Source organism: Ceratotherium simum, chromosome 35 (assembly GCF_057802395.1).
Source record: "Ceratotherium simum simum isolate JZ-2026a chromosome 35, ASM5780239v1, whole genome shotgun sequence".
NCBI lineage: Eukaryota > Metazoa > Chordata > Mammalia > Perissodactyla > Rhinocerotidae > Ceratotherium > Ceratotherium simum.
Window position 1 is genome coordinate 11,780,628 of NC_141934.1, and position 27,219 is coordinate 11,807,846.

The window sequence follows — 27,219 nt, forward strand, 5'->3', positions numbered from 1 at the left end:
CCGGCCTGCGTCATCGCCGCGCGCCGGCTGCCCTGGAACTTTAGGGGGCGGTAGGCGCGGGCGGCGCGTGACCCTGCGGCCTGTCCGTCACGCGTAGGTACGGGGCGGGGGTCGCCGGCGCCCCCGCTCTGGGTCCCGACTCCGAGCCCCGGGCCGCCTGGCTACTCCGGCAGGCGGGCGGCGCGGGGACACCGAGGGCGGCACCGGCCGAGAGCGCCTCTCCGCGGCCCCTGCGCGCCCTGCCAGGCCGCGGTCGGACCGCGCGCCTTTGCCCGCCAGTCCCCAGCCCGCTGGGGCTGGGCACTTCCCAGTGCTCGTGGACGGTGGCCGGTCGCCCCGGGGCCCCTCGCAGTCATTAGCGCCCCCTTTCCTGCCCCGCTGAGTCGCTGAGGCCGCTTCCTCCGCCGCCGCCGCCCCCAGGCCACTGTCGGCCACTTCTTGACCCCCTAGGTCCTTACTGCCGCTTCCCAGGTTGCCGGAGCCTTCTCTGGTCACATCCCAACACCTGCCCTACCCGAGGCCATCACCGACCTCTTCTGGACCTTTCGGAGATAAGAGAGTGGACTTTGGCAGTTAGGGCCCAGGGGGTAGGGGGTTTCAGGCTGCTGTCATTGGTTCTGAAAGCTTAGATGGCCCCCCACAAGCGTCCAAATATGCTTCAAAGAATACCATGAGTATCACCCTGCGGAGGCCCACCCCAAGATATCTGGAACTGAGAAAGATTTTACAGGCCATCAGGGATTCAGTGGGGTCCTCTCTTGGGACTTCTCTTTACCAAAGGAGCTTTGAAAAATTCTGTTGTGTTCCCAGGAGGCTGACATGGTGAGCAAGCATTTGAAACCGTGTCTCTGGGGACATTAAGCTTGGAGAAAGTGACAGTGGGAATACAGTTTTGAAGGGACCGAAGGGCTGTGGTGTGGAAGGATTAGACCTTGTTTTGTTTTCCTGGAGAGTGTCGTCCAGACTGATGTGTGCAGTTTCTGGAGGCCAATTTTAGCGAGGTGGAAGGATAAATTGAACACACTGAACTGCCTGTCTCTGGAGGGAGTAAGCCAGAGACAGTGCAGGTAATTTCTGAAGAAGAGTACAGAAGATGAGGATTAGAATAGATGAAGCCAGGGTCCCTTCTCACCCTGAAATTCCATGATACCCTGAGTTTTCTTTCCTCTTGTGGAAATTTGAAAGCCACGTGTTAAATTCTCTTTTTGTCTTTTGGAAACGCCCTGTGGAATTCTACGTGTTCAGATTACTTTTGGACAAGGTGACAGTTCCTTAATTTGAGTTCCATTATTACTGGAGCAACCGCCTTATTTGTTTAGCTGCCCTTGACACCCAGAGCATTTTCACACCAGTTATTTATTTTTAGCTTCTATGAGACATAACTGCTCAAGAGACTAAGGGACTTAATCTGAAGTCCTGCAACCCTCTCTTCTGTCTCTTGAAACACAATATTCAAGTTTCTAGAAAGCTCTTTGGAAGTATACCATTTGCTTAACCCTGCTGGGTCACATGCCCTCTCGTGGGTTTCTGAAATAATCTATCCCTTGTGTTTATTTTATGACTAAGGCTCTGATGTTTGAACGGGAAGCTTCAACACTTTTAAAAGAAACTTCAGAATGGCTTTGAACCAGACGAGCTAGAAATCACTTCAGGATACCGCCTTCAGCATGCATCTCCCCTGGTGGGCTTTCCTGGCGAGGAGCTCTTTGAAGAGATCGTTCTGCAGAGAACCGGAGAGCTGATGCTCATGGAACCAGATGAGTGGATTTGACTTTTCTGGTAGGATTCTCTTGCTTTATTATATTCTCTCCCGGAGTTCTAAGAGGTGTGGAGGTATTCATGGAACGGACGGGCCTGCAAGGAAGGGAAGTAGCACTTTCATGCTGAATGAAGACTAAGCAAGTAACGGTTGTGACTGAAAACACTTAAACCGCCCACGTCCAGAGTCACTGGATTGGGGACGCAGAGGAACGGTCACCGCTGGAGAGAAAGAAGTGATACTGGAAAAGAAAACCCAAATGAAGAGAATGAGGAGAACTGGGAAGTAAATGGCCGCCTCCAGCTCAGCAGAGACGAAGCCCGCCTCCTGGTGAGTAGCAAGGCCTGCCTTGGTTCAGATCCTGCCAGGCTGCTGGGCAGGTTTGGGGTTAACTGAAAATCCCCAGCCAGAATGTCTTGATTTTATGAAGGAAAATAAAAATGCCATTTTCCTCAGAGCAGCTGAATCGAGTGTGTGAGCCATTTCTCTGACATGTTAGAACCTCGCAAGCCTCTTGTGGTGTTCGAATGAGTCCAGGATTGCTGGTAGATTGTAGAAAAGGGAGCCACGTGGCCAGCTTTGATGATAATGTGGGCATGGTAGTCTTCACTTTTGAGAGACAAGAAATGGTTACAGTGCAGAATTACGCCACGAGAAGAGCTTTGGCTAGACTGGCTCTTGAAGGGGATTATACAACGTCTGCCTGAAACTCAGTTCCCTTCTCAGCCCCAGACGAGTTAAGCCTCTTTTGTAACTTGGTCCAGCAGACATTAACCAAGGAGATGACAGTGAAAGGCATGGTTCAAATGGAATGAGCAGAATTTAGTGACTGATTATATGTGTGGAAGTCAAAAAGATGGAGCAGTTCAAAATGACACCCAGGTTTTCTTTTATGTGCCTGGAAGAGTAGGGGTAAGAGAAAGATAGAAAAGATAGAACAAGGCCTGGTCATCGGGTTTCTGAGTTGGGTTTGAAACATTTTTGAGGCTTTTTGATCTGGACTTGCCCTGCAGCTAGTTGCTCATCTGGACCTAGAACTCAGGGAAAGCAGATTGTGCTAGAAACAGAGTTAATGCTTGTCACCAGGAAGATGAGGTGGGAGCCAGAGTGGATGGTCGGGGGAGGGCGTAGATCCAGGGAAGAAGAGCGCAGGTGACAGAGTGGTCCTCTTAAGCTCCTCGTATGCTCTCGCTGGATACGTGTGCTTTCAGAGATTTAGAGGCAAAACCCAGGTCCAGCATTTGGGGAGTTGGCTTTGTGTCTTAAAGAGGTAATTATAGTCATCCTGCCTAGTTGACTCTAAGAGTCTTTAGGGAGGAACCAGACAGTTACGGAAATTGAGAAGAGTGATACCTCTGCATGGGGACAGTCAGAGGTTTGAGTTATACTTAAAGGACTGGTGAGGGTTTGAGGGGCAGAACGGGGTTCGGTGCTCCTCTGTGAACTCTCGCAGGCTGTCATTTTTCTCCTTATAGCCTCTCTAGCCTTACCTTGAAACTGCATGTTTCCTGGGCTCCCTTTTATGGCCACAGCCGCAGGGCTGGTGGGCGCAGCACACAGCGTAGGTCCTCTGTAAACATTTGTTAAATGAACGCACGAATTCCTGGTAGAAGGGGTGTTTCCGGAGATCTTAGTGCCCAGCGGCTGTGAGGAGTGCCTCGAAGACATCCATCACTTATTTTGTTATCAGAGCTTTAAAGGACAGTTTACCAAACCATGTGGTTCTGCAGTTAAGGTTCAGTGTCTCCAATAAGAGGCGTCCCCGTGGGCTCCGTCTTTCCTTAGCTGCCCTTCTGTCTTTTCGGGCAGATGGTGTGACGGCTGGATAGAGGCATATTTTTAGTTTGACTCAACTGCGCTTATGAAATGGCTTTTATCTGTTTGTAGCTGCTGGGTTCTCTCTCCTCTGGGGCCACCAGAAGCCTTTCAAATACTGAGTAATGAGCCTTCTCGGGCTGGGAAATAGGAAGGGGGGTTTTAAAGTGCCCCATCACTGGATGGAAGGAAGCATGGCTCCTTTCTGTTCTCTTGCCAGGTGGCATTATTTTTTCCTTTATGATGGTTCAAAGGTAAAGGAAGAAGGAGACCCGACGAGAGCTGGCATTTGTTATTTTTACCCTTCTCAGGTAAGCCACACAGCGCGTTGCTGCTCAGTGGGGATTCCGCGGCCTCCAACTGGTGACTTTTCAAAAGTCTAGGGTTTACCTTGGGAACATTTTCTTTGCATAATCCAGGCATTTGACATTTCTACTCTCTTATTCTTCGCTGTACTATTTCTTGTTGTTCTGGTCTCAAAATCCCCCGTCGGCTCAGTACTTCCATCTTCTCGAGCTCTTTGTTACTATCGTTATTTTCTGTCTGCCTCTCCTTGCTCCCAATTTTTGATCAGCTCATTTAAAAAAAAAACTTTTATTCAAACATATACAAAAGTAGAGAGGAGGGTATCGTGAACCCTCATATGCCCATCACTAGCTTCAACAATTATTAGCACTGCCAATTTTATGTCACCGATCCTAACCCTCCCCTTCTCTTTTTTCTGGAGTATCTTGAAACAAATACTAGACATTGTGTCATCTCACCAGTATCAAGTAACATCTCTAACTGAAAAGGACATTTTTCTTAACATGTCAACACCTAGCAAAAGTTACAGTAATTAGTAACAGTAATTCCTTAGTATCACCTGATACTGTCTATATTCAGATTTTGCCTTTATTATCTTAGATGTCACTTAGTCTGTCTGTCCTTCCTTCCCTCTTTTTCTCTCTCTCTTTTTCCTAATCAGGATCCAAACAAGGGCCACGTATTCCATTTGGTTATTTTGTTTTAAGTCCCTTTATTAGATAACACTCCTCACCCACCCACCCACCCATCCTTTCTTCCCCTATGCCATTGAGTTACTGAAGAAACCAGGTCATTTGTGCAGTAAAATGCTAGAACCTCCCACACTCTGGATTTGGCTGATTACTTCCTCATAGTGGTGTCATTTAATGTCTCCTATCCACTGTGCAGTATTTCCTTTAAACTAGTAGTAAGATCTAGAGCCTTGATTCGGTTCAAGTTCACTTCTTTTAGGCAGGTCTTCTGCATAGGCCCTGTGTACATTTTCTGTTGCATCACGTAGTATCTGGCTGCCCCCAAGCTTAGTTAATGCCAAGATCGATTAGGAGGTCTGTATACTTGCTCATGTGATTACCCTCTGACTTGGATAGCTGGGATTAATCCAGGCTGCTCTGGCTGCTCTGCTGGGATTTGAAAAGAGATGAAAAGCTCATGCTTCTACCCACGCACGTACCTATAGTCCTAGGAACAACAATATAGTTCTGTGCAGTCATCTTCTGCATTCACTACAGTGTTCTGTGATGGTTCAGTTATCCCAAGCAGGGGTCGGCAAACTTTGTAAAGGGCCAAAGAATGAATATTTTAGGCTTTTCCAGCCACATAAGGTCTCCGTCACATATTCTTCTTCTTTGTTGTTGTTTTGACAACCTTTAAAAAAATATAGAAACCACACTTAGCTCATGGGCCGTGTAAAAACAGGTGGCCAGCTAGATCCGGCCTCCAGGCTACAGTTACCACCCTCTGCTCTCGGGAATGGGAATGATGTGGAGTTCAACAGTTTCAGCTTCCTGTCTGCAATGTGCTCCTCTCCGTAGACCCTGCTTGACCGACAGGAGTTGCTTTGCGGACAGATTGCTGGAGTTGTCCACTGTGTTTCTGACATTTCCGGCTCTCCTCCCACTCTCATTCGTCTGCGGAAACTTAAGTTCGCCATAAAGGTTGACGGAGATTACCTCTGGGTAAGTTGAACAGGCAGAGCTGGTGCCCACAGGGTTGCCTCTACCCTGAGTCGTTTGTCTTGGTGATAAGTATCGTGATGATAAGGTTTAGAAAGTAGTGAATGCTTCCTATGGCATTCTTAGGCCAAGAATCTCCTCCCCTCCCGCCCTGTGCTGTGTCCGGTGTCGTCCACCATTCCTGGGTCACTCTCTGCAGGTGCCTGTCATGACTGAGTGCTCTCCAAAACATTTCTAACATATCCTGCATTACACATGGCTGGTTTCTCCTCTCCTTTGAAAGACTTAGGCCAATCTGTGGAAATTCCGTCTACTCTGTGATGCAAATTGAATTTTTAATCTGCCTCTTTTCTTCATACTCTCTGTAGTTCCCTGTACACTGGAGAGTGTACTCTCCACACTTACTGGGTAAATGACCTAGAAACTCTAAGACACTGACACATATATGTTAGGTTTCAAAGAACCGTTTTTAAAAAAAGAATAAAAACCGTTTCTTTACAGCTAGTAGTACCATATACCTTTAAGTCCTATTTTCCCATACCTACACTTATTTTAAACTATTCCTGAGGTGAAGGGATGCTTAAGTGTAAGGAAGTATATTCAACTGTAGGTATTATTTCCAACATTTTATTATGAAAATTTTATAACATACCAAACAGTTCAAAGAATTTTCCAGTGACTACTCATTCCTCCTAGATTCTACAGTGAACTTTCCATCATAGTTTCTTTATCACATACCTACCTATTCATCCCTTTGTCCTTCTGTCAATACAGTTTTTATTTTAATGCTTTTCAAAATTGCCCACATTAGGATACCTCTTTCCTCCTCCCCCAAATACTTCATCATGCATAATATTAACTAGAGTTCAATATTTGTTTGTGGTTCTTTTTTTCTTCAGAGGTAAAATTTACATATGATGAAATACACAGATCTCGAGTGTACCATTTGATGCTTTTGGACAAATGATGTGCCTGTGCGCCACAAATCCCTGTCAAGATACTGGATGTTAGCATCCCTCCAGAAGGTCCCTGATGTCCTGCCCCAGTTAATTCTAAACCCCCATCCCAGGCAACCATTGTTTGGAATTTTTTCTGCGATAGATTAGTTCTGCCTGTTCGGGAACGTCATATGAGTGAAATAATGTGTGTAGTATTCCTCTTTCCAGGCTTCTGTCATGCCACTTAACGTTTGTGAGATTCATCCATGTTGTTGCATGTATTGGCAGTTCGTTCCTTTTTGTTGAACAGTATTTGTATGAATATATCACAGTCTGTTTATTAATTCTCTTTTTTATGGACACATGAACGGTGTCCAGTTTGGGGCAATTAAGAATAAGGCTCTAGGAACATTCCAATGCAAGTCTTTTTGTGGACACGAATTTTCATTTCTTGTGGGTAAATATCTACGTGTGAAATTGCTGGGTCAGAGGGTAAGTGTAGGTTGATTTTGTAAGAAACTGCCAGACTTTTTCCTAAAGTGGTTGCACCATTTTACATTCCCACCAACAATGTCTGAGAAATCCAGTTACTCCACGTCCTCGTCAGCACTGATGTTGTCAGTCTGTTTAATTTTAGCCATCCTGCTGGATGGGTAGTGGTATCTCATTGTGGTTTTAATTTGCATTTCCCTAGTGAGTAATGACAGTAAGCCTTTCTCACGTGCTTAATGGACATTTGTATATCTTCTTTCGAGAAGTGTCTGTCCACAGCTTTTGCCCATTTTTCAAATTGGGTTTTCTTTTTTTTATTGAGTTCTTTATATATCCTGGATATCAGTTCTTTGTCAGATATATATATTACAAGTATTTTCTCCTAGTTTGGGATGTGCCTATTAATTTTCTTGATGTCTTTTGATGAGCAGAAGTTTTAAATTTTAATGGAGTCTAATTTATCAGTTTTATCTTTTGTGGTTATTGCTTTCTGTATTCTATCTAAAACCATTGCCTACCTTGTTGGAGAAGATATTCTCCAATTTTTTTGGTAAGATTTATAGTTTTAGCTTTTAAATTTAGGTCTGTAATCCATCTTGGATTAACATCTGTGTATAGCGTGAAGTAGAGGTTAAGGGTCCTTTTTTTCCATATGGGTATCCAGTAGTTCCAGCACCATTGTTGAGGAAACTCTCTTTTCCCTATTGGATTCCTTTGGCTCCTTTGTTGAAGATCAGATGACATTTAAGTGTGGGTCATTTCTGGGCTCTCCATTCTTTTCTGTTGATCTTTTTGAAGATCCTATATGAGGACTACTACTGTGTTGATTTCTGTAGCTTTATAATAAGTCTTGAAATCAGATAGTGTAAGTCCTCCCACCTTATTATTTTCCTAGATAGCTTTGTATATTTTAGGTTCTTTATATTTCCATTGTAGAATCAGTTTGTCGGTTTCTAAAGAAAAGCTAGTGGGATTATAATTAGAATTGCATTCAATCTATAGATCAATAGGGGAAGAAGTGAGCACATGCTGTGTGCCAGACTGTTCTAACTCTTGGATTAATTACATCAGTGAACAGAACAAAGAGCCTTACCTTTGGAGCTGACATTGAGAGGGAATTTTTTTTGTTTATTTTTTTTCTGTCAGGGTTGGTTTGTTTGTTTGTTTCTGATGATTCCCTTAGGAAGGAGTCCTAGAGGTAGAATTACTGAGTCCGAGAATATGAACTTTTTTCAGGCTCTTTAAACATATGGCCAGATTACTTTCTGACTGAGCAAGTAGTTATGTTCTGTGGAACTAAGCACTGCACTCAGCATTTTCGACTCCAGAACGTGTGATGATCCAGTCAGTTCCTGTTCTCGAAGTACTTCATCCAGCTGAGGAGATGAGATGGCCATTCATGAAACAGTTGGAGTCCAGTGTTTGCAGTGAAACCCAAATTAAACATCCAGTGTCCACATAACAGTCCTAACAATACAGGGGCCAGAGAAGAGGTCAGCATTGGCTGGAGTGATCAGAGCAGGCTTCATGAGGACTCTGCGGTGGGCGCTGAAGTGGGGGGAGAGCCCTGGGCAAATGAACAGGAGGGAGGAGGGCATGTCAGGGTGGGCAGCGTGAGTAGGTACAAAAGGTACTTGTTCTCTGTGGAGGCCAGCTTGGCTGGAGTGGAGGGTGTGGGCCGGGCAGCAGAAGATCAGTTTTGATGGGCCCATGGAATTCTAGCTACAGAGAGCCCTGGATGCCAGGATCCACACTGGACTCAGAGAAAAGGCAAGTGCCTGTCTTCCTGGTGCCCCTCTTCCAGGTGCTGGGCTGTGCCGTGGAGCTCCCTGACGTCAACTGCACGCAGTTTCTGGATCAGCTCATTGGATTCTTTCATTTTTACAACGGTCCTGTTTCTCTGGCTTACCAGGTATGAGGATACTGTTGAGGAGTCACGTGGGACCTCTTGAGCAAAACCGATGTTGCCAAACACGGCACTTACTCTGGAGTCTCTTATGCTTTCATAAACGCGTTGTGTCCAGTGGCAAGTTAAGGGCCCTTGGAGCCCCTCACAGACACCTTTGTTCCCCAGGGGCATGGGTCACATTCATTCCAGATGTTTATGCCCATCTCCTCCTCCCTGGATGGTTGGAAAGAGCAGGGCTGTGGGGTAGGAGGTGGGAGCTCAGTGTATGTGGGAGGTTCAACACAGGCCCTCCCTTCCAGCCAGTTTCCTGTGTGAGGAGCAGTTTTTGGGGTAGTTGGAATCCTTGCCAAAGAGTGTGTCTCTCAGAATCTCAGATGTTGACCTCAGGCTGTTTCTGTTTTAGAACTGTTCTCAGGAAGAACTGAGCGCTGAGTGGGACACCTTCATTGAACAAATTCTAAGAAACACCAGTGATCTGCATAAGATATTCAATTCCCTCTGGAACTTGGACCAAACTAAAGTAACATGCTCATCCCCTTTCTCGTTTCATGTATAGGAGTAGAGCTTTTTCCTCTCCTTTAGTGAACTGTATCTAGAGAACTGAATAGAACATGTCATTTCTTGGTCAGTGTGATGGTTCAGACCTGCACTCAGATTCTAGCTGCTGCTCACAGGCTGCGTGAGTTTGGACAGGTCGCTCAGCTCTCAGGACCTCATTTTCCTTATCCATAAAGTCACATCACAATACCTGCCTCCCAGAACTGTTTTGATGACGAAATGAGACAATACCTAAATGACAAAGAGAAAATACTCACTAAAGGGCATCATTTTGCTAATGCCCCAGAAGTGTTGAACTCAGTAATGTGAAGGTCCCCTTCTTCCTTGATAGTAATATGTGATATAATTATTCCCAACATCAACACTGCTCGGTGCTAACGTTTTAAAAACAAGGTCGCCGTGTCTGGGGGCCAGCAGTTGGCAAGGGTTTTGTGTCTTTGAGCCCCTCTGGTTGCTGTTGGCATTCAGTGGGAGGTAGGCTGCTTGTGTGGTTAGCCTGGCCACCTGCGCTGCCTGCTGTGCCGTGGCCGTGATCTTGGAGACCATCACTTCCCCATTGTCAGAGGGCCACAGGGAGATGTGAGGCTGGCCCCTTAAGAACTGACTGCCTGCGCCCTGAGCATCTCAGGAGATGAGACCTGGTCTGCGCTGCCAGCCCTCCATTACGTGTGGGCTGGGTCTCCTGCTGTGGTTAGTGGTGTCCCTTTAACAGGGCTGTGGCCCCATGACTCTGCAAGAAGTGGGGAGGGTTTTCCCGCTCCTGTTTGGAGGGCATCTTGAAGTCGGCCGCAGTGCTTTACAGAATGCTGGCTGGGACTGGGCGCTGTCCTGAGGCCATGAAGGAATAAACTCCGCTTCCTCACGTGGCAGCAGCTCCAGAGCTCAGCTCCGTTAACACTCAGCTCTAACAGCTGATGGGTGCTCACAGGTTCTAGCTGCCAAACAGGAAATACGAAGAGGGTTTTGGTTATTGCTGGCCATTCTCGACCAGATTCAGATTTTTTTCTGGTATTTTTAGGGATTTCTACAACTGACTCCTTACCAAGGGTATGTAACTGAAGCATATTTCTCTAAGTGAAAGACCATGTGTTTTCATTTTATGTTATGAAATAGAGTTACAGGACCTGGTCAGGCATCAAGCCACCTGTGTCACAGTGGGACTTGTGCTTCAGAGGGCAGATGGGGGGTGCATTTCACCTGGCGCCATTGTCTGCATTTGAGGGGTGGGCTCTCCTCCCCTGCTGCCTCCTGGTCTCAGCATTGATAGTCAGGGCCTCCTAGTCAGTCTACTTTGTCCCCTCTGAATAGCCATATGCCGTGTTCACTGTACCTCCCAGCTTCCAGAGAGGCCTCGTTGTTTGGAGAATTTGGCATTTGGTGGTGTCTGCGGTTCTGGGTATAGAGAGGTGGATTAGACCCAAGGTGTGACACAGATTTTACTGTGTGGCACATTCTCCTCTTTCCAGGCTTTGGGTGATGACCTGTCCGTCTGTTCTATGAAGGCTGCTTCCCTCTCCTCCCTTGCTGATTGTGAGCATGTGAACTCGTGGCTTACTTCTTGCCCTGCACAGGTGGAGCCCCTGTTGTTGCTGAAGGCAGCCCTCATTCTGCAGACCTGCCAGCGCTCGCCTCACGTTCTGGCTGGCTGCATCCTCTATAAGGGACTGTAAGTAATGCCAGACCCCTCTCCCCACCCCAGCCTCCTGCTGCAGAACTGAGCATCCAGGTCTTGGCCACCGCCAGATCACGGGTGGGGAGCTCTGTCTCTGGCCAGTTCCAAGGGGACTGGTTTGGCAAATATCAGTGGTTTAGCTTTGAATAAAGCTGGGAAACTGGAAACTGTTGTGTCCAGGAAAAAAAAAAAAAAGAAAGTTAAGAATATAGAGGGCAGTTTTAAAGAGATCCATATAATTCTCAGGATGGAGCAGCCCTTATAGTCGTCAGTCTACAAGATGCTAATACAGAGCCTCCAAGGTTGCCAGCAGCCAGCCTCGTAAGTGAGGGGGCATGGAAGCCTGCCCCGGCTGTCCCCTACTGCCCGGGCCCTGGTGCGCTGCTGCGGCTCAGCTCAGCAAAGCAGTGTCAGTGCTGCCACCAGGCTCCTGCCAGCCTCTGGGCGGGGCCCGTCTGTCTCTCAGTTGGCCTCTGAGATCTCACTACACCTCTTCACTAGTTGGAGGGCCTCTTTACAAGCCCGAGTGTCTGAGAGCCACTCCACACCTCTTGCAAGGCTGCTCTCCTCGTGGAGGGTTTACTCTCACAGCCCAGGGGCAGGCCAGGCCATTGCTCTGTGCCCAGAGCTTTCTGCTGACCAGATGAGTGAGCGACTGGAGCAGCTCTCCAGGGCCCCGGGGGCTCTGGGGCCTGGCAGGCTGGGTTTCCAGTCTGGCTTCTCTTCCTCCCAGCTGTGCCCTGGGCAAGTGGCTTAATCTCCCTTTTCTCTTCTGGGAAATAGGGGTGCTTGCTGGAGAATGAAATGAGATGAGAGATGTGGAAGACCGAGCACTGTCTCTGGTTTCCAGTGGTCCTTGACACCTTAGACCCCTGATCCCGTCCCCTGTTTTCATTATGATGCTTCTGAGTCAGCTTGTGGTGCTTCTAGGCTCACCAGTGACATGGCATCAAAGGTGGTATTTTTTTCCTTATTTTGCATTTCTTATTTATTTATGAATTATACACCCAATGCATGAAATGTTCTCACTGTAAAAAATGAACGGAGAGAGACACACAGAGCACAATTTAAAGTGCCCCTCCCTCTTCCTCACTCACCGCCCGTCCCCACTGTTAGCAGTTTGATGTGCATCCTTCTTTTGTTCTGTGAGTTTTCACACACCTGTACATATACGCATTTATTGGTTTTGTTTATTTTTGCTGTCTGTGTAAATGAGATCTTATGGTTCCTCAATTTAATGTGTAGAGATTTTTTTATCAGTCAGTATCAGTCCACCTCATTCTTGTAATAGCTGCGCATTTTTTGGTGTTATGGCCGTGCCATGATTAACTGCTCTCTTTTTGATGGACATTTAAATTGCCCATTTTTAAATGATTTTACCATTTTCCCTGTAATGAATATTCTTCTGCATAGTTCTTGGTATAAGCCAGGACAAAGGATTTGGACATTTTAAGTTTTGGTAGGAACTGCCAGAGTGCCCTCCATTGGGGCTTTACCATTTGAAACTCCCACCAGCTTGTCCCCAAGATCCTTGTCACCATAGGGTGTTAGGAATCTTTTCAGTTCATAGTCCTACAGTTTATTTCTTCTCACAGTGTCCTTGTGTCTGATCTCCTAGGATTGTTAGCACCCAGCTCCCACCCTCCCTCACGGCCAAGGTCCTGCTTCATCGAGCTGCACGTCGGGACCAGGTATGCTAAAGCCCCCTGCCTGGCTGGGGTGCTTCATCCAAAGCGTCTGTCTGCACGTGGCGGCCGCTGGCAGGCCGATCCCTAGTGCTGGATGGACGGGGCAGGTGCTGTGGCTGGGGGGCAGTTGTTTCCCTTAATCTTGTCGGGACCCCAGGGCCATCAGTGTGGTTGTCCTCTAGAGGGAAGTCCTGGCAAGGCTGGAAGAAGATGTTTTCTTCTATGTGTTAGACTTGGGTAGCTGGTTCTTCTTCAATCCAAGTGGAACTAGGGGAATTTGACTTCTCAAGGATGGGCTTTATGTCAAAGAGATGTTGGATTTTCCAGAGATAGCCTGTAAAGGATGACTTAGGAATACAGAAACTCCTTTGAAATACCTCCGTCTTTATTTATTTAAGTGCTTTTATAATGAAAAAGTCATACGTGCTCATGGAGAATAAAACAGCCCGTGGTTGGACTGCACAGATGGTCACTGCTGGCAGCTGGCATACTTCCTCAGTCCTTTCTTCTTTTATCTTACTTGCTTATTCTCAGCGTCTGAAGCTTTAGTTTTAAATGTATCATATGGCTAGGTTTTTACACTTGTTAAATCAGTAGACGCTTAAATCGCATGTGGGGCTCTATTCAGGCCTTTTCCCCACTGTTGGTGGAGGTGTCATTAGAACAACCTTCCTGGTCAACTATTTGATAATGAGAACATTAAGAGTGCCCTTTCCTTTTTCCTAATAATTCACCTTCTGGGAATTGATCCTAAGGAAATCATCTAACTGCTAAAAAAGTTTATACTCAAAACTATCGCAACAGGGTTTATGAAAGTGAAAAATCAAACACAACTTAAATGTCTAAGATAGGGGTTGGCACACCGTGGCCCGTGGGCCGGTTGCCTGTGCAGTGCGTTGGGGCCCTTGTGAGCTGCGGCAGCAGGTGGAGTAGTTGCGGCGAGACCCTATGGCCCATGAAGCAAACACAGTACCGCCTCACCCTTGTTACAGAACAAGTTTGCCGGTCGCTGGTCTAGAGTAGGGAAAGGGTTAATCCACCTCCCCACTTGAAACTTCGTACAACTGTAGTCAGCCACTTAAAAGGGCCAAAGATGGTTTAATGACAGGAATTGTATGCTACTCTTTTAAGCAGGGAAATAGAATTTTATATAATGTGGTCTCAAAGTATTAAAAAATGCATAGAGTTAAAGGAAAATATGCCCAGTATGAACAGTATTAGCTTGTGGGTGAGGGAATTATATGTGGGTTTCTTTTCTTTTGAATTTTTGTCTAAAGTCAGCTTATGTATATAACCTGAAACATGAATTAAAAAAAAAAAATCACCAAAAAAGAAAGGAAGAAAGCCATATCATTTCATAGGCGTGAAAGTCATTTTGGCTGGAAGAGCAGTTTTTGTTTGTTTTTTGTTTTGTTTTGGTGGGTCCTTTTGGAACCCTTAGGTTGAGATGTCTGGAAAGCTCTTTGGAGAAAATTCCTAATTTCCTAATTTTTGAGAAAATTGGGTTTCTTACCTGGATTGTGACTAGAATAAGCACAGGAGGTCTGGCATAGTGTCTTATTCAGGTCATATGCTTTATCATGAGGGTCCCAGGACTTGCACGTTTTTGTTGTAACGGAATTTGTGAATTCTGTGCCAGGGTCATGGCAGAGGTGGCTGTATTCTAGAAGACGTGTTCTCGGAAGGCATAAAAGATAGCACAAATCCTCGCTTCATCCCCAGAGGGGAGAAGCGGAGAATGAGACGGGAAGCCTGGTGTGTGTCTGGGTGGAGCTGCTGCCCTGCAGCCTGCGTCAGCCCAGGTTCTCGCCTGCCCCCACCGTGGTGGTGAGCAGGCAGCTTGGGGAGCTTCTGTTCCTTCTGCTCTGCTGTTGGCTTGTGGTTGGGACAAGCATTCTGGGCCTGGCTGAGTGTTATGAACAGATGGCACAGTGCGGTCCTGATGGTTAGGTCAGGAGGAGAATGTGGTGCCCAGCACCAACTCCTGTGTGTTTATTTCCAGAGAATACCTACAGGAGGGGAGGCCCTGCAGGACCATGGTAAGTAGTCAGGCACCCCATTGCATCTTGAGGATGCATCTCTTATGCTACCTGTCCCTGTACAAGCCCTGAGAAAGGCTGACAAGTCCCATATGGTTGTTTCATCTGCTCCTAAGATTAGGAAAGTAGATACACCAGAGCTTCAAGAACAGAGTTCCCCAATTGTAAAGCTCATGACTTTAGGCACGCCTTTAAATCTGTGTTTTCAGATCCTCCTTAACTCACCATTATGCGACTGCTCAGACAAGTTCCAGGGGATCGTGATTAGGAGAGGGTGACATAAAGGGGGGTGAGACTGCCAGAAAGACCTTTTGCAGGATGTGGAGGTGTCGCTAGAAGGGTTATTTTATTTTATTTTGAAGCAGAAGTTGGAATAGATCCCTTTTGTCAGTTGGAAGTGCTTTTTTCCAGCTTACGTCTTTTTTTTTAAGTCCCACTAAATTTTCTTCCACCACGTGTCACCCTTCTCCACAGCTGGGAGCGAAGTTGCCCACATGGGCTCTTCCTTGCTGGTCACAGAAATCGTAGCTGCAGTTTTGTGGCCTTGTTCTGGGCTGAGGAAAGCATCCCGGCGCTGTTCCCTGGATGCATCACCCCAAGGACAGTTCCTGGCCCCCCGGCTTCTCTAGCCCAGGGGACAGCCCTGCCCGTGTTGCTTTGCTGTTCTAGAAGCAGCACTCCCCCTGAATGTCCAGATCATACCTGTTTTCCTGACCGAAGAGGAAGCCGTCAGTCTCCGTGAGTTCCCGGGGGAGCCGATAACGAGGTAAGGGAGCTCACAGGGCGGGGCAGGGGGCATCGTAATCCATGCTTTAGACACTCCCTCACATGGGTCTCTCCAAACCGACCCCGGGAACATCCCATCCTTCCTTAACTCCCTGTCCTCCACGCTCTGCCTTGGAAGGGTATCTGGAACTGCAGCGTATAGGTAAGAGGCAGCTGACATAGTGAAATGACTGGGCTTTAAGTCCCGGATCTGTTGCTTATCAGCTGTGTGACCGCGGGCGAGTCCATTCCCTCCCTGAGCCTCAATTTTTTCATCTGTAGAATGGATCCAGTAATATCTACTTCATGGTCTCGTTGTGAAAATTGGAAATAAGTCTGTGTAGCACCCAGTATAGGGCCTGACTCATAGACCTCCAAATGTGGGGACTCTTATCCAGTGGGCCCTGCCATTTTCAGTAGGTGATCCTGGTATCACTGCCGAAAGTCCTGAGGGCCAGGCATTGCTGTACTTTTACTCCTGTGGTTTGACGAGGGGGTCCTCTTGGGATCTGTGGCCTCAGGCACCCACATGTCACGGATGCCTGTGCTTTCTAGGGAAGTGGTGCTTTAGTTCCCCCAGGGAAGGACACTTGCCCCTTCCTCATGTCTGCCTTGCTCGCCAGCTCTCCTGCACCTCCAGCCAGACTCCAGGAGTGCGCATCTGCCCTGAGAGCAGATGCCCCCAGGCATGTGGAATCCACGGCCTGGACCTTAGCCACCACCCCTGAGCCCACGTCCACTGACGTTTCTTGGCCGAATGGCAAGGGAGAGAACGGACACGTGTCTGACCACGATCTGGAGAGCATCAAACCTGCAAAGCTGCCCCACACTCCGTGGGACAGGGGTCCTGGCCTCGGCTGCTCCCTGGTGAAGGACCCTGGTTCGTCCAGGGGGATAGAGGACCTGGACCTGTCTGAACTCCACATTCCAGAAGCTCAGGAAATGGAGACATCCTCAGGTTCTCTTGCCTTCCTGTGTGTGCGCGCCCCAGATGCTAGTGGTCCCCGCTGCAAAGAATCTGTCAGTGACTCTGGCAACCCAGAACCCAAGCCGCCTGAGGCCCTACCTGTGGGCACAGCCATTGGTGGCTTCCTCTCTCCCTCTGCTCTGGAGATGCTCTCCCTCAATGGATCCCTAGAACAGCGTGAAGACCTTCCTGGTGACAGCAGCCCAGCCTCCATTCCCAGAGAAGACTGCCTCCCTAGAAGGACGAGCTGGCCGTTGTTATCGCCTCACTTAGATTCGAGGCGGACAGGAACTAAGCTTCCCGTGGGGGAGCAAGGCACGCAGCAGCGTGTTGATGGAGTTCACGAGAGCCGCTCAGCCCCCCACCTGGAATGCAGCTCAAGCTTGGGAGACTCTCAGAGCGCTGGCCCCTCTGCAGATGGAATTGACTGGGGGTCGACCCCAGCATCCCGCGCGGGACTCGTGCGGATGAACCTCTACACTCACAGTGTTAAAGGGCTGGTGCTGTCCCTGCTGGCCGAGGAGCCGCTGCTGGGAGACGACGCAGCCGTCGAGGAGGTGGTGAGTCTGCTCAGAACTCCCCAGCCCCTGTAGCCTGCTCTCGGTCTCCTAGGAACTGGACAGGGAGAGCAGGTGCTCCCCTCAGCACTGCGCTGACGCAGGGGGAAGGGGTAGGGCTCAGCCTTCAGCTGCGTGGTCCTGTGCAGAGCGTTTTTGTTGAGGCAGAGGGGATGGTGATAGTACCTGCTTCCTGAGGTTCTGTGTGGAGTGAGTGAGGGTGAGTCCAGTGCAGAGCACAGTGCCGGGTGCATAGGCATCCACAGGCTTCGGCGCTCTCGCTCGTTCCTGTTTCTTCCACTTTCTCAGGGCGCAGGCCTTGGAGGAGTCCTGGCTCTCGCCGTGTGATCATGCACACAGGCCTTGCCCATCTGAGCCTCTAGCTCCTCCTTAGCTGTGTGGGGGTGCAGCGTGACCACGCAGGCGTGATGACCGCACGCACAGCCATTGTTGTGCCCCCACCGCCACTCACGGCCTCACTTCCTCGCCTGGCAGCTCTAGGTTCTGTGTTGGCTGGAGTCTGCCCTGCACGTGTCACAGCTTGGGTTAGAAGTTCTCTGGAAGCCCCACGTTTCTCTCCATGTGAAGCTCCTTCCTAGAAGGCCTGGGACATCTGAAATGCTAAGTGGCTCCAGAAGGCTCCTCTTAACCCATTCCAGCCCTTCCCCACTTCCAGCGGTAAACTGACCTTCTGGGGCCCAGGCCCACGCTGGAGATTCAGTTGCTATAGTAACAGCCTAGCTTTAGCTGGCAGGGAAGTGGTAGCAATAACAGCAGGTTGAAATTGCTGCAGGGCGAATGGTGGGGGGGGGCTTCCCTAGTTTTTGTTCTTAGATCTGTATCATTATAAGCCGATCTTATTAGCATGCAGCGCTTGTGACCCTCCATAAATGAGCCAGTCACCTTGGGGCTTAGAGGAGGAGGGAGGGCACAGAGCCCCAGGTGAGAAACTGCTCCTCTCTAGCCCTGTCTTGCTTGTCTCTCCCCTTGCCACAGAGCCTGTCGCCCAGTGGTGGCTTGTTTGCTGCCCACATGTCCGTCACCAGACTTCTCCGCCTCCTTCTTACGACAGCCCAGGGCCCCGTGATAGCAGTTTCATGCATCTCCTCTCCCCGGCCATGCCTGGGTTTCCATGGTCTCTTCTGCTTAGTGCTGAGCTGTAGACTTGTTATTTTGAAGGCCCAGTGTTTGGATGCAATAAAGTGGATATGATATCTCTCTTTTTTACCTTCCTGCAAAAAGAAAAAGAAAAAAAACAGCATTGGCTGCTCTTGGAGAAGGAAGTAAATTAAGATGTATTCTGCATTCACTGTATGCTAAATACTTGACATATATCATTTTAGCCAAGCCTTAGAACAGTTCTGAGGGTCGGCATTGGAACTCACATTTTACCAGTAAGAAAACAGCCTCGTTGAGATGAAGACCTAATGCAAGTGGTGGGTCCGGAATTCTCGTTTCTCATCCCCCGCCCCAGCCTCTCTGTTCCCCCACTGATCTGACCTGGGAATGATAGGTGGGAAGGTAAAGGAGTAAATGCCCTGCCTTCTGTGGCTCTTGATCTGTGGCATGTCCCTTGGTTTGTCATGGCCCACCCAAGGTGATAGGACAGTGGCCTCCATGGGCTTTCATGTCAAGAAGGGGTTGGTGTTGGGTAGGCTCTGGGATAGAGAGTGCAGTTGAATGGAAGAAGAAAGACTCGTCTTTTCTAAGAGTAGGGTGTAACTGACTCTGATCAGCGTGCTGGTTTGAGAACAGGGTTGGCCGATCAGACCCAAAGGCTATTTTATAATTGGGAGAGATCGTTTATTGCCTTTTTGTCCCAGACCTGCATACAAAATACTTGACCTGATTTCCCTCTAGCCCGTGTGCTGCTGTCTAGAAAAGCAGGTCCCCTGCTTTTCTTTTTTCTTTTACCATTTTCTTTTACCATTTTTTTCTTTTACCATTTTCTAGAATGGTAAACTGCAGTTCAGATGTGACAGTGAGCACAGCCTCTTGAAAGGGCTCCTTGATTATGTTACACACCACCAAGGCACCCTCGCGTCATTTGGCCATCTTGTCTTCCAGTGGATCACTGCCACCTCTTTATGTTTGCCAAGGGTTGGGGGCAGGTGGAAGGGGGCGTTCGGGGAGCGGCCAGGGAGGTTGACTGGTTCAGAGGGAGCAGAGTAAGCTCACACCAGGGGGCAGCATAGAGCCACAGACAGTTTGCTGCTCAAAACCCTAGATAATCTCACTGGCCTTCACATACAGCGATCAGACCAGTTACTCATTGCTGCAATAGGACATTGAGCTGTCTGTTTATAGTAGATGAGCCTGAGGTTAGTGCAAGAGTGTTAGTGTAAAATACTTTATGAAAAGCACCCGTCCCCCAGGAAACTGGTGCTTCTGAGTGAATGTGTGTCGCTGCATGTCCTGGCCCACAGTGACATGCGAGCCACCTGCTTTGCCGTGGACTGGAAGCAGGGTACCTGGGAATTAGCCCCAGCTCCGTGTCTCCTGGGCTGTCGTGAGGGTCACGTATGTGGTAGGACTGTCAGCCGTTGGCAAACTTTTAATGGAAAAGAACACATAGCAGATACTTTCTGCACAACTATTCAGCTCTGCAGATGTCCTATAAAAAGCACCATAGACAATGTGTACATAAATGGTGTGGCTGTGTTACAGTAATGCTTTATTTATGGACATGGAAATTGGAACGTCATTTAATTTTCACGTCACAATACTATTATTTTGATTTTTTTTCCCTAACCATATAAAAATATAAAAACCATTTTTAGCTCTCAGGCTATACAAAAACAGGCAGTGGGCTGGATTTGGTCCACAGCCCCTGGTTTGCTGACCCCTGGTATCTGTGAACGCGCTTGGTTACCAGTGCATTGTCCACGTGTCATCTGATGTAACGTCTTGTGATTGTGTGTATGGTTAAGTGCTTGTATCTCGAGCACAAGTTAGGCAGAGATTCTGGAGTGGAGCTGGGTGCCTACAGGGAAAACTCGGGTTTCGGCATGGCTCAGTCTCTGTTCCCATCACGCCTTCCTCTGGGCGCCGGCTGGGGATGGGAGGGGTGACTGTTGCCGGATTCCTGAGGTGCAGAAGCTTCCAGTGAGGCTGTGCTTTGACTTCGTGGTGAATGCTTGCACACACACACACCTGTTCAGGTAGGAGCCTCTCAGCATCTGTGACACTCTGTGTTAGTTAGGCTTTCACGGGAGGGACTGTGCTCGTCTTCCCTGAGCGCATGTCCTTGCACTCACTCTGCGCCTCCATCAAAACCACACAGCTCGGAAGGTGAGTGTGCTTGGCATCGGTTATGCTCGCTTACCTGGTCACTTGGTAGATATCTGTTGAGCACCTGCTAGGAGCCGGGCACTCTGCTAGGCATTGGGGATGCAGAGATGAGTGCATAAAACACATCCTTGTGTGCAAACCTGCTGCCTTTAAATATCATTTCCAAGACATTCAGATAGAAAAACTAATTTAAGCCTAGTACACTACCAAAAATAACACTTAGCTCCATGACATTCACCTCAGAAGGATTCTGTTTGCATCTCTGTACTTTTATGTGCGCTTATTTTTTTGCACAGCTGTTGAAAAATAGTCAATCCACAGAGAAGTCCTAGGTGCTCATTACAGAGATACTGCTTCCTTAATAAGGATCGTTTTCATTTCTTGACTCTATAAAGAAGCCTTCCCTCAGGGCAGCACTTCAGAGTTTACAAAGGACGTTTATGTATGTTATTTCACTCAATCCACTCAGCAGCCCTGTAGTATTCCCATTTTGCAAATGAAAAAAAAAATCAGGCACAGAAAATTGTCACTTGCCCCTGGTCATCTGGCCAGGAAGAGGCTGAGCCAGGATGTCCTTCACCTGGGAGCCATCTGTGCCCCGGGACTGTGGCCTTCTTATGGGCAAAGCAGCTTCAGGGGAGCCCCAGGTGCCCTGTTTCAGACCGAGTCCATTGGATGCGACTGACGTACATGGTCAGGTCCGAAGCAGAGCTCAGCGAATCCCACACAGCCATGAAAGAGTGATGTTGCGGGGGAACAGTTTCAGGACGAAGAAAGTAGTTCATGCTCTATCATTGCCTTACAAAACTCGTATCAATTATTATTTGTGGATTGATCCCATTTTTATTTTATAAAAAAAGAATGGTATAGTCCAGCGTTCTCAACTGTACCTTCCAAGAACGGTGTCTGGCTGGTCCTATTCCAGATGCGCCAGAGAGAGGGGAACTCGTTGCAGACAGTGGAGGCCTTCTCAGCCCAGGCCGGGGTTGGGGGAAGTGTGTGTGTGGGGTGTGGGGCGTGGGCCTGGTCAGCTGTACTGTGAAAATGTGCAGCGGGGTGGAAAAGTCATGGTTAGAAGGAGATGTACCGTGGTGGTGACAGTGGCTATTTCTGGATGGTGAGATTATGGGCCATTTTTCTTTTTTTTTTTCTTTCTAAATTTGTTTTTCTGCTCACCCTCTATTTTCTGATTTTTCTACAATTTAAAAAAGCACTAGAACCTAAGGGTGGAAGTTAGTACTTGTCTAAACACAGGTAAAAACACTGGTCAGAGCCCTTTGGGGATTATTATTTCCTGAGTCTGCGGCATGCCAGGGTTAATCCTGCAGCCCGTGACCCTGGCCGGCCCTTTGCAGTACCACAGTAGCCTGGCGTCCCTGAACGGGCTGGAGGTCCACCTGAAGGAGACGCTGCCCGGAGACGAGGCTGCCCCCACAAGCAGAACATACAACTTCACGCATTTCGACCGCATTCAGAACGTGCTGACGGGTAAGGAGGCGCATGTGCGTGGGGCCCCGGGCGCCTCCTAGAGGCGGGTGAGGTGAGAACTGGGGCCCAGGGCGCCGGGTGGGTGCTCTGCCCAGAGCCGTCTGCCCTCTAGTCAGGATGCTGCTTTCTCACTTGGAGCCCAGCTCCCACTGAGTTTAGAATTCGCTTGGCAAACACTTTTTCTCTCATTTGTGTTTTTTTGGTTGTTTCTCCAACATTTGGAGAGAAGCACACACATGTTCAGATGTCTGTGACAAGGTCTGTCTCAGAATTTTGATATTCATATGCAGAAGCCCGGTGTTGCTCATTATTGGGAACAGCGTGTGCTCTGTGGCATGGTGGCAGCTGTGGGGGCCAGCACCCTGGGCCTCTGTCTCTCTCCCCGAGGTGCCCGCCCTCATGGCCGTGAGCCACGCTCTGTCCCGGTTTACAGTCCTGGGGGGGTGGGGAAGAGTCTGCTGTTCACAGCTTGTGTGTTCTCTTCCGGAAGCGAACCTGCCTCAGGTGGCCACGCCCCAGGACCGCCGCTTCCTCCAGGCCGTCAGCCTGATGCATGCCGACTTTGCCCAGCGGCCTGCGCTGTACGAGATGACCATCAGGTGAGCTGTCCCCGGGTCACTCACAGTCCTGCACCAGGGGCCGCCTTCACGGGGGCCCGGGTGGAGCCTTTTTCGTAACTAGATGAAGAACTGTTACTCCAGGGAAGGCCTTCTTTGATCTGCTCCTGTGGCTGCCATCATCTGCTCTCCTGCTTCCTGTGTCGCGTGTTTTCTGGGCCCCTTCCTGGGGCTCGGACCTGCTGTAGACACTGGGGTCCAGTAGTGAGGAAACCTGGGGTCCTCACTCTCTCGGAGCTTCCCTGTTACTGGGGAAGGCGGGTCGCTGTCTCCCTGCATAAATGGTGCTGACGTGATATCGTGTCTTCTCCTTAACAAGTCCTGCGTGCTCAGTGTGAGAACGTCCCGACTCCCCTGAGATCTGTCCAGTGAACGTTTCCTCCCCCCCACCACACACCCAGAAGATGCCCACAGTTAGCAGTTTGTCTGTGTGACTCCAGGTTTGGTGGTGGTTTTTGGGTTTTATTTTCTGCATATAAAATATAGATTAATTATTTTTATTTTAATTATTTTAATAGTCTCCTAAAAAACAGGATCATACTAACGTGCTGTTTTACAGGTGCCTCTTTTCACTTGGTTGCATACCTTGGACACCTCCATGCTAGCAGATATAGATCTATTAATTATTATTGCAATTTACAGTACTTAACCAACGGAATTCTACTTTTTCTCCCTACATGCTTCTCTCATGAAACCAGTAGCAGAAAATAAGGCAAGTTAGAGGATCAGAAAGGGAGTGCCTGCTGTGCGTATTGAGACTTTGGAACGATTTGGGCAAGCACGTTTTTTATCCTCATTTTACAGACGAGGAGTCAAAGCACAAGTAGGATATGTGACTTGTCCCAGGGTCACGTTCTTATTCGGTGCAGAGCCAGGATTTGAACCCAGGGGTCTCTGACTCGAAACTGCCTGTTCTCTCCACATGTGTCTCCAGTTTCAGGGCAGTGTGGTCGAGAGGGAGGGTGGGGGCTCTGCACTCGGCTCCATGGTGACAGGTGCTAATGCTGTCCTGTGCTACATTTGAGTGCCGGGCATTTCTCCTGCTCAACGCCATCCCCCGCCAGTATTTCAGTATATCTTTCCATATATCTTTCCATGATAAATGTATCTTCTCTGGCTTTAAGTCAGAGCTGTCCCAGACTGGCAACCTATAGGTGTGGTTTGCAGCTACAATCACTGGTTTGGGAACTGGGGTGTTGTGTGTGCGTGTGTGTGTGTGGTGCGGGAGGTGAGAACAAGTGAAATGTCAGCATATGATGCATCGAGCACCTGTGGCCCAGCAGTATTCCATCTTCCTTGGAGCTGAGAGAGTTTCATTGTTAGGATACGAAGCTCAAGGCATTTGTTGAGAGATTATTTTTATAACAGTAATAGCAACAGCAGCAACCATTTCTTAACCCCTCACCATGTGCTAAGCAATTGATATATATTCCTACTCATTTAATCTCTTAAATCTCAATGAGGGGATGTGCTATTGTCCTACCCATTTTACAGATAAGAAAGCTGGGATTCAGAAAGGTTGAGTAACTTAGCCAAGGGCACACAGCTGGGAGGTTGTGGGGCTGGGATTAGCACTCAGGAGCGTGTGACTGCAGATCCGTCCCTGTGAGGTCCTAGAAGGAGAAGCTAGAGAAGGATGGGATTCTCCTCCTCCTTACATGGAGGGAGAGATCTGGGTAGGAGAACCTCAGTGGTCCCTGACTCCACCCTCTCTCTCTAGATGTGGGGAACCGAGGCCCATGGGGAAGCAGTTTAGGACAGGCAGAATCAGGGAACCTGGTGCTCGCCGGGCCTTGGAGTCACTTCCTCCCAAGTGGGTCCTCCTCTGCATGGGACCCTCCTCCATCGCTCTAATTCTGTGTCCACAGGGTTTTTGTCACTTGATTTCATTCTCCACTCTTCTGTCCCCTCACTTCCCTCACTGCTCCTCTGTCCACCCCGGTGTGCGAAGAGGATTGGACCCCTTCCTGGGACACGGTCAGTGCTTGTCACGGAGGCCCGGCAGCATCGCCACCCTCTGGGCCTCAGGGTCCTTGGCTGTCCAGTGGGGTAATCCCACTACTGCCTGGCGCTGAGTGAGGAGTAAGCCAGGCTATAGGAAAGGCGTTTTTCTTAGCTGCTGTTATATCAGCAGAACATGCACCCACCAATGCATTCCTTCAGTTTTTATCACTTCAGGCTCTGTGGCTGCAGCCACTGCAGACTGTCCCGCCACAGACAGTCCCAGCATCCAGTGAGTTGAAAGGAAGGAGAGACAGTTAGTATTGGCATATTGGCGCAGAAACTCAAGTGAATAAGTGGAACCCCGAGCCGGGACAGCTGCCCCCACAGCGTTTGGTGTGCTAGGCCACTGACGAGCACCTCGCGAGGTCTCTGTGGCCTGAGGTCTGCACAGGCGGTGGTGGACGGTTGTCTTCCTTCTTTCTCCCGCAGAAATGCATCCACAGCTGTGTATGCCTGTTGCAGCCCTGTCCAGGAAACCTACTTCCAGCAGCTGGCGGCCGCAGCGCGGAGCTCCGGCTTCCCCAGTCCGCAGGACGGCGCCTTCAGCCTCCCGGGCAAAGCCAAGCAGAAGCTGCTGAAGCATGGGGTGAACTTACTCTGAGCTGCGCCGTGGGAGGACGCACCGCACCCCAGGACGTGACTGCCAAGCGAGCACCAGCAGAGGAAGCTCTGCCTTTTAAACGGAGAAAGCCCCTCTGTCATTGTTCTTAGAGTAGGCCCTTAGGAATGTAGTGGTGTTTGAGTGTTTGTTACTCCTTTGCAGATTGGGCTTTGAGGGGTCGTTCTTCAGGGCAGCAGACCTAGAGCCCGTGATAAAGCCCTTTCTTCCCTTGGTGGTGTCGGGCCAGGCGGGGCGCTTTGGCCCTTTATACCAAAGAGGTGCCAGGCCAGTGAGTGTCCCTGTCACACTGAGCCCGAGCCAGCTGACAGTCCTGCTGCTGTTCCAGCCTAGTCTAACCAGTACCACAGAAATTCAGGTTGGCATTTTTCTAGGACTGTTGTCCCCAGTCTGGAGTTTGTCCAGCCCTGTGTCCAGGGGGCGGGATGAGGTGTGACTGCACCGTGAGGGGTGGATTGTTAGCAAGCAGGCCGGACTCCCGCTTCTCAGTGAGGCTGTCTCCCGAGTGTCCTGGGAGGTCTGGATCCTCAGTGCCAGGAGGCGGGGATGCCAGGCCACCTTGCGTGAGTTCTTCTGGGACTCTATTCAAAGCCAGGAGCCTGTTCTTGGGCATCCTGCGGTGGGGGCAGATCTTCATAGTGTGCGTGGAAGGGGGTTTGGGGTAGAGAGAACCCTGAGGTGCCAAGCCGGAGAACCGGGTGACGACAGACCAGGCTGAGCTCCTTTGGTTAGAACTGGGCTGTGCAGCAGGTTCCTCTTGAGTGAGTGTCTCCAAGTGGGAGTTTCTACAGTGTCTGGGGGCAAAATGAGAAGTGCTTTGCAGGGGTGTCTGTGTGAAAGGGAACAGCATTCCTTTGTTTCTGGGCCGGTGTGGTACTTAGAATATCAGTTCTATTACAATATAGTCAGACATTTTTTGATAATATGGTGCAGATCACAGGATGAAAATATTTACCAAAATCTTAACTGAATGTTTACTGGAAGTACCTGAGATTCCATTTGAAAATTGCAATGTTGTTAATTTCACATCAGTGAACAAATGTCTAATGTTTGTAGAATGGTGCCTTTTTCTTGAAACAAGTTTCCAAGGGCTAAAAATAAAATAGCCAGAAATGCCATTGAGTTATGAGTAATTAAATAGCAACATCTCTAGTGACAAAGTTAAGGTCAGGGTTAGGATATTATATGTATGCATGTGTGTATCTTGTGTGGACACGTGTCTCTTCCCCTTCGTGATCCAGCGTGGCCAGGTGAGGAGGGTGCACGTCAGGACGGTTTGTCTGCCAGGGTGCGCGGCTGCAGCCGGCGGCTCCAGGAACACCAGCTTCAGCACAGCTGGTGCGGCACGCCAGCCTGTGTCGCCCTCTCTCCCACCTCTCTCTGGGATCCCTCCTGCCACTGGCTGCCCTAAGAGGGTGATCTTCCCAGATGGAGGAGGATCGTGCCTCAGGCTAGGATAAATGTATATTCTCCTACTTCTCTGCAAAATTCTCCAAGAGAAAATTCATTACCAGCCTCTGTGCCAGCTTCTCAAGGAACCTTCCCATGACTGACTGACACATACCACGTTCCTTTTCTGTTGTGGGTATTTTTAAGTAGCCAAACTTTTCCTTTTGCTCACGGATGCTCCAGAATTGCAAGGTCCTCAGTTTTGGAGCCCAGTGAAATTACAGCCTGGTTTGTGTTGAAACAGGGACGGAATTTGGAGCCCATTTTCACCTGCCCGCTGGTAGCTCAGCTAACTGTCTTTGTTCGAGGACTCGTCCACACAGGGTCTGCTTCACAAGGAAATCGCTTGGCTGTCACAGGGCCCATGCCTAGCTATCAGACCGTTGGCAGATCTTAATCTTATTTACTTTGCTTTCAGAAACCTCTCTTCCCATCTAATTTCCCAGGGCTGCTGTTGGGTCTAAAAATGCTTTTAATACAAGATGCTTTGGTTTCTGAGAAGCAGTGCACAAGGCAGCCAGGTGCTTCCCTTTAAGTTGAAGTCTCAACAATCACAGCAGCAGGTGAAGACCCACACGGCGATGGTCACTTTAAAATATGTCCACAGGGCCGA

At 49.0% G+C, this 27,219-nt stretch overlaps 1 protein-coding gene across 5 annotated transcripts; it reads left to right on the top strand.

The window, feature by feature from the left end:
- Positions 1-36: 36 nt before the first annotated feature.
- Positions 37-26,275, top strand: HPS4 (HPS4 biogenesis of lysosomal organelles complex 3 subunit 2). 5 transcript variants are annotated; one of them, XM_087424031.1, is made up of 14 exons: positions 37-93; positions 1,567-2,089; positions 3,795-3,885; positions 5,413-5,556; positions 8,788-8,895; positions 9,296-9,412; positions 10,917-11,116; positions 12,741-12,813; positions 14,813-14,849; positions 15,519-15,615; positions 16,238-17,141; positions 21,785-21,917; positions 22,408-22,516; positions 24,968-26,275. In XM_087424031.1, the coding sequence occupies exons 2-14, from the start codon at positions 2,049-2,051 to the stop codon at positions 25,137-25,139; spliced, it is 2,226 nt and encodes a 741-aa protein (XP_087280157.1). In that variant the 5' UTR covers positions 37-93; positions 1,567-2,048; the 3' UTR covers positions 25,140-26,275. The 5 variants fall into 5 exon arrangements, with proteins under 5 accessions (XP_087280157.1, XP_087280156.1, XP_087280159.1 ...); XM_087424030.1 differs by having other exon boundaries at positions 74-97; XM_087424029.1 differs by lacking the exon at positions 37-93 and adding an exon at positions 109-822.
- Positions 26,276-27,219: the final 944 nt, after the last annotated feature.

Bases quoted from the DNA above. Each gene is read 5' to 3' on its own strand.
- HPS4 (XM_087424031.1), top strand. From the start codon at position 2,049: ATGGCCGCCTCCAGCTCAGCAGAGACGAAGCCCGCCTCCTG. The intron at 3,886-5,412 runs GTAAGCCACACA...TCCTCTCCGTAG, and splicing joins GTTATTTTTACCCTTCTCAG to ACCCTGCTTGACCGACAGGA. The intron at 8,896-9,295 runs GTATGAGGATAC...TTTCTGTTTTAG, and splicing joins CTGTTTCTCTGGCTTACCAG to AACTGTTCTCAGGAAGAACT.